Consider the following 13,968-nt stretch of genomic DNA (forward strand, 5'->3'; position numbering starts at 1 on the left):
TTGTAAATGAGAACTTGTTCTCAACTTGCCTACCTGGTTAAATAAAGGTAAAATAAAATATAAATAAATAAAAATCACGCAGTCTCCTCTGAACAGTTGATGTTGAGATGTGTCTGTTACTTTGTGAAGCATTTATTTGGGCTGCAATCTGAGGTGCAGTTAACTCAAATGAACTTATCCTCTGCAGCGGAGGTAATTCTTGGTCTTCCTTTCCTGTGGCGGTCCTCATGAGAGCCAGTTTCATCATAGCGCTTGATGGTTTTTGCGACTGCACTTGAAGCAACTTTCAAAGTTCTTGAAATTTTGACTGAACTTCATGTCTTAAAGTAATGATGGACTGTCGTTACTCTTTTTGCTTATTTGAGCTGTTCTTGCCATAATATGTAAATGGTATTTTACCAAATAGGGCTGTATACCACCCCTACCATGTCACAACACAACTGATTGGCTCAAACGCATTAAGGAAAGAAATTCTGCAAATTAACTTTTAACAAGACACCTGTTAATTTAAATGCATTCCAGGTGACTACCTCATGAAGCTGGTTGAGAGAATGCCAAGAGTGTCATCAAGGCAGAGGGTGGCTACTTAGAAGAATCTCAAATATATATTTATATATATATATATATATTTTGATTTGTTTAACACTTTTTTGGTTACTACATGATTCCATATGTGTTATTTCATAGTGTTGATGTCTTCACTATTATTCTACATTGTAGAAAACAGTAAAAATAAAGAAAAACCCTGTAATGAGTAGGTGTGTCCAAACTTTTGACTGGTACAGTACATGTTTATCTCAATCTCTTCATTCAAAGACTCAATCATGGACACTCTTAGTGACAGTTGTGGCTGCTTTGCGTGATGTATTGTTGTCTGTACCCAATAATGTTTGTACTCTGTTTTGTGCTGGTACCATGTTATGCTGCTTCATGTTGTTGTCATGTTGGTGTTGCTACCATGCTGCGTTGTTGTCTTTAGGTCTCTCTTTATGTAGTGTTGTGTTGTCTCTTGTCGTGATGTGTGTTTTGTCCTATATTATATTTATATTTTTAATCCCAGCCCCCGCCCTCGCAGGAGGCCTTTTGGTAGGCAGTCATTGTAAATAAGAATTTGTTCTTAACTGACTTACCTATTAAATAAAATAAATAAAAGTATATTAGACGTCATTGTATGTTCTTACAGGGTTCTTATGTTACCCAGTCTCACTCACCTTCTCATTCCAGGCCCATAGTCCAATGCCCAGGAAGGCCACACCGAGCAACTGAAAGAGAACAGACAGACAATAAGTAACATTAATAATCACATAACAAACCTCACGGAGATACCCAAAGGGTGAAACCTGCCCCTCAAGTTCACTTTTATTGAAATTCCCGGAGGATGAATTACCTTTCAATTCCTCTTTCGATGCTTACAAAGGTTACAGAAACACACAACTCACATTACTTTCACTTTCGAGTACTAAATGTCATGTTTGACATCTTCAATTGGGTAATCTAAACAAGAGTCAAGCATCAACAAGCAGGAATGTACAATCCTCCTGGGGAGTTTCTTCACCCTTAATAAGTAGCCTACAATGTCTGCAAAGTAAAGAAGTCATTGGTTTAATTTATTTATTTTTAGTCATTTGGCAGACGCTCTTATCCAGAACGACGTACAATTAGTGCATTCATCTTAAGATAGCTTGATGAGACAACAACACATCACAAGTACATCAAGTACATTTTCCCTGAAGAAAGTATTTATCATCAAAGTCAGTGGTAGTAGGAAAAGTGCCCTTTTTTGAAGTGGGGCGTGTGAGAGTTATTTAAGATACTCTTCAGAGAGGTAGGGTTTCAGACGTTTCCGGAAGATGGCCAGTTCCCCTTGACGCCACACTGTCCTGACTTTAGGGGGAAGGTTGTTCCTTCATTGGGGTCCCAAGACAGAGAAGAGCTTTGACTGGGCTGAGTGGCGGAATGGAATGCTCGGGCATTCCTGAGAGGAAGAGCAGCTCCGTTTTGTTGAGGTTGGCCATGAAGTGGTGAGCCGACATTCAAGCTGAGATGTCTGCCATAATCGACCGATTATGATTTTTCAGCGCTGATACTGATACCGATTATTGGAGGACCAAAAAAGCCGATACCGATTAATCGGACGATTTTAAAAAAAAATATGACAATTACAACAATACTGAATGAACACTTATTTTAACTTAATATAATACATCAATAAAATCAATTTAGCCTCAGGTAAATAATGAAACATGTTCAATTTGGTTTAAATAATGCAAAAACAAAGTGTTGGAGAAGAAAGTAAAAGTGCATTATGTGCTATGTAAGAAAGCTAACGTTTCAGTTCCTTGCTCAGAAAATGAGAACATATGAAAGCTGGTGGTTCCTTTTAACATGAATCTTCAATATTCCCAGGTAAGAAGTTTTAGGTTGTAGTTATTATAGGAATTATAGGACTATTTCCCTCTATACCATTTCTATTTCATTAACCTTTGACTACTGGATGTTCTTATAGGCACTTTAGTATTGCCAGTGTAACAGTATAGCTTCCGTCCCTCTCCTCGCTCCTCCCTGGGCTCAAACCAGCAACACAACGACAATTAGCGCGCTCTAACTAGCTAGCCATTTCACTTCGGTTACACAAGCCTCATCTCGGGAGTTGATAAGCTTGAAGTCATAAACAGCGCAATGCTTGACGCACAACGAAGAGCTACTGTCAAAACGCACGAAAGTGCTGTTTGAATGAATGTTTACGTGTCTGCTTCTGCCTACCACCGCTCAGTCAGATACTTAGATACTTGTATGCTTGTATGCGCAGTCAGATTATATTCAACGCAGGACACGCTAGATAATATCTAGTAATATCATCAACCATGTGTAGTTAACTAGTGATTATGATTGATTGTTTTTTATAAGTTTAATGTTAGCTAGCAACTTACCTTGGCTTACTGCATTCGCGTAACAGGCAGTCTCCTTGTGGAGTGCAACGAGAGAGAGGCAGGTCGTTATTGCGTTGGACTCGTTAACTGTAAGGTTGCAAGATTGGATCCCCCGAGCTGACAAGGTGAAAATCTGTCGTTCTGCCCCTGAACAAGGCAGTTAACACACCGTTCCTAGGCCGTCATTGAAAATAAGAATGTGTTCTTAACTGACTTGCCTAGTTAAATAAAGGTATAAAAAATATATATAACATTTTTTTTTTAAAACATCTGCAAATCGGCGCCCAAAAATATCGATTTCCGATTGTTATGAAAACTTGAAATTCCGATTAATCGGTCGACCTCTAATCCACATAGCAATTATTGGAGAGACCATGTGAGGATATGACAGGGACAAGTGACTTTGTGCAAAGAGAAAAGAGGATTGAAATTTTGAAGCCCTTTAAATTCCAGGTTTGTCTCGGTTTGACAGAACTAAAGGTAGGCTTGGTGGTAACATCTAAAACACTGTCTCAGGGTAAGTTGGGGGGGGGGGTGTCTGAAGTGTCTGCATGTCTGTCTATCTGCCTGTCTATCTATCTGCCTGTCTGTCTATTTGCCTGCCTATCTGCCTGCCTGTCTGTCTGCCTGTTTATCTGCCTTCCTGTCTGACTGTCTGTCTATTCTGTTTTTCTGCCTGTTCATCCTTCTGCCTGTCTGTCTGAGAGGATGCTGTGGGGTGGGGGCCGGGCATTTGGAAGCAGACTGAATGCCGGGGCCAATTCAAACAACAACAACAACAAGTGAACGGGACAGGCCCAAGCGCTCCACCCTTCCAGCTTGTCTTGATCAGGCCATGTCAGCCAGCTATGTTTAACTCTGCTTGTCCTATAATGTCACTGAATGATAAGAACAAACTGCTGCATCTACAAGCCAGCAACAGAGGACCTTGGCAGAGTGGCTATTGAACCAAGAGCCACTTCATGTGGTTGTAATACAGAGCTGTTGGTTAAGGGCTGGTCTGAGATCAGAGGCTAGGGGGGAGTGCAAAGACGGTGCCACAACCAAAAGAGATGTGTGGCTACATGAGCTGAGCTGTAAAGAGGAGCAGCACACCTCTAACTTTCAATCAGCCTTTGTTCAATGATCAACGATGCAAGTTCATTGACACTCTGGAGAAGAATAACTGCAAGGTCATTACATGTAAAAGGAAGGCCCAATATTGATGGCCATAGTGATGATCATATTTACTGTCTGTCAGTGTCAGGGCCCCACTAGGCAAACACTTTCCACGTCATTTCAACAACAAAATGTCTATGTGATGACATTGAATCAACGTGGAAAACAATTTGTTTTTTTTAAAGTCATCAATGTAATGGAATTGTCTTTTTTTTACAACTTTAACCTAAATCCAATGACATTGTGATTTTTTTTGTTGATTTCATGTTGAAGACATCTCAACCAAATGTAAATCAAAACTAGACGTTGAACTGACATCTGTGACCAGTGAGGCAGAATGAACAGTCCTGTTTGTCCTGATGGTCGGAACACCCCAAGGGCTTGGATCAATAGGCTGTACTAACACAAGAAACAGCTAAGCCTCATCAGCTGGGGGTTTCACACTGTCAATAAACACATACACGGCACAAACACACACACATTCAGACATGCAAACATTCACGCAAATCACAAATGGAGTGATACACAGAAATGTGGTAGCTTGATGTTCTCATACAAACACAGAAACCCCAGCTGTAACAAACATATGTCCCAGTTAAAGCAACCTCTTCCAGCTGACTACCGACTACAGGTAGGCCCTAATATTTGTGTTTGTAAACTGAGGGGTTTTGGCAAATGTAACTAATGACAATAAGGGTGGTTTTGGGTAGACTGGTCCAAGATCAGTTTGTGCTCTTGCCAACTCCATTGCTGTCATTGTCTAGCCAAACATGCTAGCACAAACAGACTGTTACTCAGGCTAGGTTTTGGAGGACAATTACATCAATGTCCGTCATTTTTATTTAAATGACGTGGAAACAACGTTGATTCAACAAGTTTTTGCCACTGACAGACAGTAAATATGACCATCGCCTTGGCCATCAATATTGGGCCTTCCTTTTACATGTAATGACCTTGCAGTTATTCTTCTCCAGAGTGGCAATGAACTTGCATCGTTGATCATCGAACTAAGGATGATCGAAAGTTAGAGGTGTGCTGCTCCTCTTTACAGCTCAGCTGCCAGATGATTCCTAAGAACAACCTGGTTGCTAAGTTCCTTCTCCTCGACTACGAGCCAACTCTTAAAGGCATCCGTTGTCGTGACGTCAGAGAGGACCTCAACCTGTCCCTCATCTCAGCTTGGCTCACGGTCACATATAACCCTGCATGACATGCTCATACCAAACATGCCACTGTAATAACTGACACTCACAATGTCACTGTAACAGAGTGGGAGCAGAATAAGCCATCACACCACCACAATCAGTATTATCATTACTGTGTAATTACAGTCCTAGTTTTGATTTCATGACAGAGACATATATTTACAATTGAGTCATTTAGCAGAAACTCTTATCCAGAGCGACTTACAGGAGCAATTAGGGTTAAGTGCCTTGGTCAAGGGCACATCGGCAGATTTTTCACTTAGTCGGCTTACAGATTCAAACCAGTGACCTTTCGGTTACTAGCCCAATGTTCTTAACCATTAGGCTACCTGCCACTCTATACATGATGACTTGACTTACTAATGGTGTTAAATCTCAGGTTGTTCAATGCTGTATCAGACCCACCTTATCAACACTGTGGATCACGTAGTCTAGATATGGTTCGTTTACTGTATGTTTTGAAGCCCCATACTCTTGAGAAAAGAGAAAGTGGATCTGGTCCACTGGGTACCATTTTGAAGGTAACCTGGTTGAGGGAAGAGAGAGCCATGATAATTGAAGACACCCTAAATAAAATAAACCATCTAACATGTTAGGGTAAGGTATATTTTATATCTGCATCATTGAAAGATGGATTAAAGGTTACTTTGACTAGTACACATAAATACTAGTTATTTGTTTGTAAAACGTGTGTGAATTATAACCCTCTCTATAATTAATTCTCCCTTCAGCCATTGAAAACAAGACACGGCAACGTTGGCACAGGAAAATGCATACTGTCACTTTAATTCCCTGAGATGACACTGAATATTAAAATGGGTGGCCAGACCTGATAGGTTTTTGGAAAAGCTATACACATTCAAATGTAGGTAACTTGACCTGACGATGTCCCGGACATTTTGTGGAGGGTCTTTTACACAGCTCACATAAATATTGCAGTGGAGCCAAATGTCGGCGTGCATGCAAGCTCATGCTGTTTCTATGGCGACGCCTCTAGTGTCTAGATTGGTGGAGGGGGTGCCGGTGAAGTTAACTGGGCTGCTGGGGAGCACAGAGCTAAGCACTAAGCATTGAGCTATGGGAGAGACATTGGGAAAAGAAGTCCGCCAATACGCATGTGTGTCAAATCAATACATAGAGAGAGACGTCCCAAAAGGCACCGTATAAGGCACCCTATTCCCTATAGAGTGCTCTAATTTTCACCATGGGCCCATTGACCTCTGGTCAAAAGTAGTGCACTATGTGTAAGGAATAGGGTGGCTTTTGGGGGATAGACATACATTATCCTACACAGATTCACACTCCTTGGTTGGACTGTGAGTATTGCTTCAGAGATGATTGACAACGAGACAAATCTTAAAACCGTCAGACACTATCAGAACTGATTAAAATGAGAATATCTCCAAGGGCCAGAGGATAAATGTCAATTTCAGCATTATTTCAACACTCTCGGGGGTCTCGGTCTAAACTCACATGGATAGATTTAAGCGACGAGGAGGATTATCATACTGTATAAAGCTATAGCCATATTTCCCCCACACTCCTCTGTGTCCATACAGATTGAACTAGATCTACTGACGTGACAGTGACAAATTACACCCTAACCCTTTGGTTTCCATGGTTCTTGTTTTGTAAAGACTCCGAACTTCACCAGTCACTGCGAGGTCCTCCATACTTTGGTGCCAGGCGGACCAGTCTCCTGGCTACGGTTCTATTACTATAGCTGTGTCCAAAGCCTTCATTTATCCACTGACATTCAGTTAATTATAACTCCGTGAGAACATTCTGTAATGTTGATAGAATGTAGTGTAGATACAACTTTTATATAATGCAAATACTGACTTCCAATACCAGAAAGAACAAAATGATTTGGGTTATAAATGATTGTGTTAAGAAGTGGTTGAGTGCATTCAGTGAGTTTACAACCTTTACATTTTAGTCATTTAGCAAACACTCTTATCCTGAGCGACTTACAGGAGCTTTGCTCAAGGGCACAGACAGATGTTTCACCTAGTCGACTCAGGGACTCGAACCAGCGACCTTTCAGTTACTGGCCCAAAGCTCTTAAAATCACTAAGCTACCTGCCATCAAAAGTCGCGCTCAACTATGTGGTAGCACAATATATGGAAATACTGAATGTATGAATTACAGTGCCTTGCGAAAGTATTCGGCCCCCTTGAACTTTGCGACCTTTTGCCACATTTCAGGCTTCAAACATAAAGATATTAAACTGTATTTTTTTGTGAAGAATCAACAACAAGTGGGACACAATCATGAAGTGGAACGACATTTATTGGATATTTCAAACTTTTTTAACAAATCAAAAACTGAAAAATTGGGCGTGCAAAATTATTCAGCCCCTTTACTTTCAGTGCAGAAAACTCTCTCCAGAAGTTCAGTGAGGATCTCTGAATGATTCAATGTTGACCGAAATGACTAATGATGATAAATACAATCCACCTGTGTGTAATCAAGTCTCCTTATAAATGCACCTGCACTGTGAGAGAACATCATGAAGAACAAGGAACACACCAGGCAGGTCCGAGATACTGTTGTGAAGAAGTTTAAAGCCGGATTTGGATACAAAAAGATGTCCCAAGCTTTAAACATCCCAAGGAGCACTGTGCAAGCGATAATATTGAAATGGAAGGAGTATCAGACCACTGCAAATCTACCAAGACCTGGCCGTCCCTCTAAACTTTCAGCTCATACAAGGAGAAGACTGATCAGAGATGCAGCCAAGAGGCCCATGATCACTCTGGATGAACTGCAGAGATCTACAGCTGAGGTGGGAGACTCTGTCCATAGGACAACAATCAGTCGTATATTGCACAAATCTGGCCTTTATGGAAGAGTGGCAAGAAGAAAGCCATTTCTTAAAGATATCCATAAAAAGTGTCGTTTAAAGTTTGCCACAAGCCACCTGGGAGACACACCAAACATGTGGAAGAAGGTGCTCTGGTCAGATGAAACCAAAATTGAACTTTTTGGCAACAATGCAAAACCTTATGTTTGGCGTAAAAGCAACACAGCTGAACACACCATCCCCACTGTCAAACATGGTGGTGGCAGCATCATGGTTTGGGCCTGCTTTTCTTCAGCAGGGACAGGGAAGATGGTTAAAATTGATGGGGAGATGGATGGAGCCAAATACAGGACCATTCTGGAAGAAAACCTGATGGAGTCTGCAAAAGACCTGAGACTGGGACGGAGATTTGTCTTCCAACAAGACAATGATCCAAAACATAAAGCAAAATCTACAATGGAATGGTTCAAAAATAAACATATTCAGGTGTTAGAATGGCCAAGTCAAAGTCCAGACCTGAATCCAATCGAGAATCTGTGGAAAGAACTGAAAACTGCTGTTCACAAATGCTCTCCATCCAACCTCACTGAGCTTGAGCTGTTTTGCAAGGAGGAATGGGAAAAAATTTCAGTCTCTCAATGTGCAAAACTGATAGAGACATACCCCAAGCGACTTACAGCTGTAATCGCAGCAAAAGGTGGCGCTACAAAGTATTAACTTAAGGGGGCTGAATAATTTTGCACGCCCAATTTTTCAGTTTTTGATTTGTTAAAAAAGTTTGAAATATCCAATAAATGTCGTTCCACTTCAAGATTATGTCCCACTTGTTGTTGATTCTTCACAAAAAAATACAGTTTTATATCTTTATGTTTGAAGCCTGAAATGTGGCAAAAGGTCGCAAAGTTCAAGGGGGCCGAATACTTTCGCAAGGCACTGTACATTGGGCATCATGTGAATGTGTGGCTACACAAGGAGAACGTTTTTGAGAAGGTGTTGGATCAGATAGCGTATGCCATGACAGAAAGATTCAGGCTGACACTGCACTCATAATCTAATTGAAAAGCAATCAATCATTGACACAACCTCTCTTCAGCTCACTAGCTCCATTAGTTAAATCTGATATCATATGCACCTACACTACCGTTCAAAAGTTTGGGGTCACTTAGAAATGTCCTTGTTTTTGAAAGAAAAGCACATCATTTTGTCCATCAAAATAACATCGAATTGATAAGAAATACAGTGTAGACATTGTTAATGTTGTCAATAGTACCCGCAAAACACCAATCTCAACGTCAACAGTGAAAAGGCGACTCCGGGATACAATAGTCATTTACAACATTAACAATGTCTACACTGTATTTCTGATCAATTTTAGGTTATTTTAATGGACAAAAAAAAAAAGCTTTTCTTTCTAAAACAAGAACATTTCTAAGTGACCCCAAACTTTTGAACGGTAGTGTATTACACAATGCACGGTACCCTGGGGCGGCAGGTAGCCTAGTGGTTAGAGTGTTGGGCCAGTAACTGAAAGATTGCTGGATCGAATCCCCGAGCTGACAAGGTAAAAATGTGTCGTTCTGCCCCTGAGCAAGGCAGTTAACCCACTGTTCCCAGGGCACTGAAGACAAGGATGTCAATTACGGCAGACCCCCCCCCCCCACCACTCTGATTCAGAGGGGTTGGGTTAAATGCGGAAGATGCATTCAGTTCCCTTCCAAAGACATTTAAGTTGTATCAGCTTTACGAAAAATATCAAAAGCACATATTTTATAGGCCTAAGCATGCCAGCGACATGGCTACATTGCAGGTGCACTAACATGAAAGGTTAAACAGGCACTTGCTGCCCCATTACTAAAGACCTCACTAATGGCCAAATCAGTACAACACTGGCTCTCACGGTCATGGACATGGCAAACGGCACTGAAAGCAGACAATGGCGAATGGGAAAGAATTTAGGAGGGTGGACAGAGGGAGAGGTGGAGGGGTTGAGGGAAACAAAGGCGATGGAGGGCGTTGAATGGGATTACATTAGCATTGAATTGACCAGGAAACCGGCCTGTCGGTATCAATTCGGCCAAACTCCTGTGAGACAGAATGAGACCCGAGAGAGTCACATGACCTCGACGTGACATCATCTGAATGGGACAAGCGGAGAAAATCTCTAGTCTCCTATTCCCAGTCCAAAACCATACAGGGCCATCCTTCAGGGAAAGACGTTGAAGAGCCAAATTAGATTATCCGGCCCATACGGTTATTATATTTCAACATTGTTATTGTCTTTGTCCCTCTGGAGATGAGAAATTACTATTAAGCTCAGACTTGTGCATTTCTCTAAGAGAGAAGTTGAAACAAAATGAGAATAAGAAAACATGTTCCACCAACAATAGAATCTGAGAGGTTTATTTAGTACATTCTTTCAGCTACTGGGTATTCTATAATGAGCTCTTCCTGTGTCTGAGATGAAGTCCCTGAAATAATGGTTGGAGCTTTAGAAGCTATCCTCCCTTTTCAGTGTGTACTCGTAGTCCAGCAATCAATGGTAGGCTATAGTTAGTTTCGCAGTAGATTTGAGACAATTCACCATTTGGCCTAGTCACAATTAGATTATTGTTCACCTAACACTAACACACCTAAACTGTCTTGGAATCAGTGGCGATTTTAGCATGTAAATCTTGGTTGGTCAAACAAAATAATAATAATTAGGATGCATGCCAGCAAAGCCACTACACAACACTAATCAATAAATGAATTGTGACAAATGGTGCCAGTGACAAATGGTGCCAACAAACTGTTAGGGCCATAAAGCTGTCCCAACACCTTACCATCGCTACACCTGGCTATCAGCAGAGCCTTGTCTGACAGTGAAACAGTTCATTCAGCCTCATTTACGGCCTTTAAAAAAAAGCTGATGTGGCTGACTTGCTTAAACAAATGTGGTTTTTACTGACAATTTACAGTGCTGCTTGAAAGTATGTGAAACCTACAGGGCTGGTAATTATTTTGCTATAGAATATTAAAATAAACATATAAAATACTTTAATGACAGAAACAAAAAATATATATATTTTCATTGTTTATTTAACAAAAGTGGTTTATTTAACAGAAACTCAGATTTGATGTTTGCAAAAATATGTGAACCCCTTCAGTCAATAGCTTGTGACACCTAGATTAGTAGCGATAACTTGGAGTAAACGTCTCCTATAGCCAGTATTCAGTCTCTGACATCTGTTTTGAGGTATTTTTGCCCACTCCTCCTTACAGAACTCAGCCAATTGTGTGAAGTTTGAGGGGTGTCTGGCATGAACTGCCCGCTTCAGGTCCTGCCACAGCTTCTAGACTGGATTTAGGTCAGGACTTTGACTTGGCCAACCCAAAACACAAATCGTCCTTCTCCTGAGCCATTCTTTGGTAGATTTGCTTCAATACTTTGGGTCATTGTCTTGTTGGAAGATCAATTTTCGGCCCAGCTTTAGCTCCTTTACTGATGACCTGACATTCTGTTCAAGAATCTCCTGGTATACCTCAGAATTCATGGTTCCCTTTAATGATGTGGAGTTATCCAGGTCCAGAGGAGGAAAAGCAGCTCCAGATCTTGACATTCCCACCACCATGCTTTACTGTTGGGATAAGGTGGTCTCTGGCAAAGTTAAGAAGGGCAGTTTGGTTATTTTTGACAGCAGAGGCTTCTTCCTAGCAATCCTCTCATTAATGGTATTTCGATTCAGTTTTCTTATTGTTGAAGCACACACAGTTACCTGAAATGCAGCAAGGGAGGTCTGCAAATCTCTAGATGTTATGTTTGGGTTGGCTTTTACCTGATTTACTATTGTTCTTGTGGCTCTTGGGGATATTTTGGAAGGGCGTCCACTTCTAGGCCGAGTTGCTGTCATATTAAATGCTCTCTATTTGTAAATGATTTGCCTCACAGTGGACTGATGGAGCTCAAATATATTTGAGATATTTGTATAGCCTGATGTCCTCTGAGATCTCCTTTCCTTTCGGCATGGTGTGGTTTGTATTCACCTGGATGGGTAACACCAAACTGACCACGTTTCTTATCTCTATTTATCAGAGTCCCACCCAAACTCTTTCCTAACAATCTCTCCTTTGATTGGTTAATTTTGTACCTAATTCTTTACCCACCTGATTCTACGTACCTACTTGATTTAACCAATGCAACTTGGGGTTCACTTATTTTTGCACCTACACTTATTCCTTTTTAATTCTGTTTTTCTAAGACACGCATGATTTCCTCGACACCAGTGGAGGCTCTTCAGAGGAGGAAGGGGAGGACCATCCTCCTCAGTAAATGTTTTTTTTTTTTAATTACATTTAATTTTTAGATAAAACTATTCTAAATATATTCATATTTCACCAAATAATTGATTAAAACACACTGTTTTGTAATGAAGGCCTACAGTAGCCTCAACAGCACTCTGTAGGGTAGTACCAGGGTGTAGCTAGAGGACATCTAGCTTCCATCCTACTCTTGGTACATTGACTTCAATACAAATCCTAGGAGGCTCTTGGTTCTCACCCCCTCCAAAGACTTACACAGTAATTATGACAACTTCCGGAGGACGTCCTCCAACCTATCAGAGCTCTTGCAACATGAACTGGCATGTTGTCCACCCCAATCAAAGGATCAGAGAATGAATCTAGTACTGAAAGCATAAGCTACAGCGAGCTAGCACTGCATAAAATGTGGCTGAAACACCTGCATTTTGGAGCTGCCTTACTCAAGAAAGCAAAGAAGAGAAGATCCATATTTGTATGGAAGCTTTATTAACTCGTTTTTTTGTACATTGTTTGCAAACGGATCTGTGACACGTATTAATGCCAAAATAACATGCAAAACAGGCAACAACAACAAAATGTGGGGCTCTGCACCTGCCATGAATGACAGGTCGCCACTGCTCGGGAAGAACATTCAAATCAGGCCTAGTGTACTTTCTCACGCAGTGGGAATTGAATGCGACATAATGTTGTCTGATGATGATATATTGCATATTCATGTTTATTCATACATTTGCATGTGAGGACAATAAGCTTCTCACGTGTCACGAACGTCACGACAAACAAGGACAGAAAGCGGATTACCGGGGACACTGGAGTGTAGCGACTTTAAATGAAAAAGTGCTCTGGGTAGCAGCATACAGTATGTGAAGGCTATTGTGTATGTCAACAAATCTAAATAAGCAAGATTAAAAAGCGCTTGTAATGCATATCAACACAAACAAAAGGTTTTGCTGCTATTTACATATCGAACGATCACATTTGAATGTTTATCATCGGCTATTATAGCCTATTATTATAGACCTAGCTAGCTTGTGAGGGATTGGTCGTAAAATAAGCATGAACAAATGACAAATTATCATTTCATTTATGAAGCCATTTCCTCTAGATGGGCCTACTGTTTAATTTAACAACATGGATTGAAGATTGCCCAATGAAAAACAATGAGACAAACATAGCAAAAATAAGAAAACACTTACCCAAAATATTATGTTAAATCCAAAAATAAAATATTTGATGCAGCAACTGACTTCATGACCTTTAAATTGTTTTCCTGACATGCTTGAATTTCATCAACATACAGTGCGCTTCATACGCGGATAAATCAACGGGATCATGGGCTCGCAAGTGGCAGGTTCAGCGATCCAGTTCTTGCAACTTGCTGCCTGCTCGATTCATCCAAATAAAATAAACATAATGTAGCCTATCCCTTGATACGGATGTCACAATGACAAAAGTAGAACAATGCACAATCCAACACAGGAAAGAGCAACAAACGTCAACCTACTAGGCTTTGTATTTAGAACTAACTGACTAGTATTCTGCCCGCAGCACAAACGAGGTCACGTTCGT

At 40.8% G+C, this 13,968-nt stretch overlaps 1 protein-coding gene across 4 annotated transcripts in view; it reads right to left on the reverse strand.

Moving 5' to 3' along the window:
* LOC139379049 (tetraspanin-5-like) overlaps window positions 1-13,968 on the reverse strand; it is a 33,643-nt gene extending 19,675 nt beyond the window's left edge. The window contains exons 1-3 of one of the 4 annotated variants that reach the window (XM_071121788.1): window positions 13,596-13,688; window positions 11,622-11,737; window positions 1,212-1,262 (exon numbers count right to left, since the gene is read on the reverse strand). In XM_071121788.1, the coding sequence (XP_070977889.1) occupies window positions 1,212-1,262; window positions 11,622-11,711 (141 nt within the window). In that variant the 5' untranslated portion in view covers window positions 11,712-11,737; window positions 13,596-13,688. Of the gene's footprint in view, window positions 1-1,211; window positions 1,263-5,698; window positions 6,406-11,621; window positions 11,738-13,595 lie in introns of those variants that run through there. The other 3 variants (XM_071121789.1, XM_071121787.1, XM_071121791.1) reach the window with 3 other exon arrangements.

Source organism: Oncorhynchus clarkii, chromosome 21, assembly GCF_045791955.1.
Source record: "Oncorhynchus clarkii lewisi isolate Uvic-CL-2024 chromosome 21, UVic_Ocla_1.0, whole genome shotgun sequence".
NCBI lineage: Eukaryota > Metazoa > Chordata > Actinopteri > Salmoniformes > Salmonidae > Oncorhynchus > Oncorhynchus clarkii.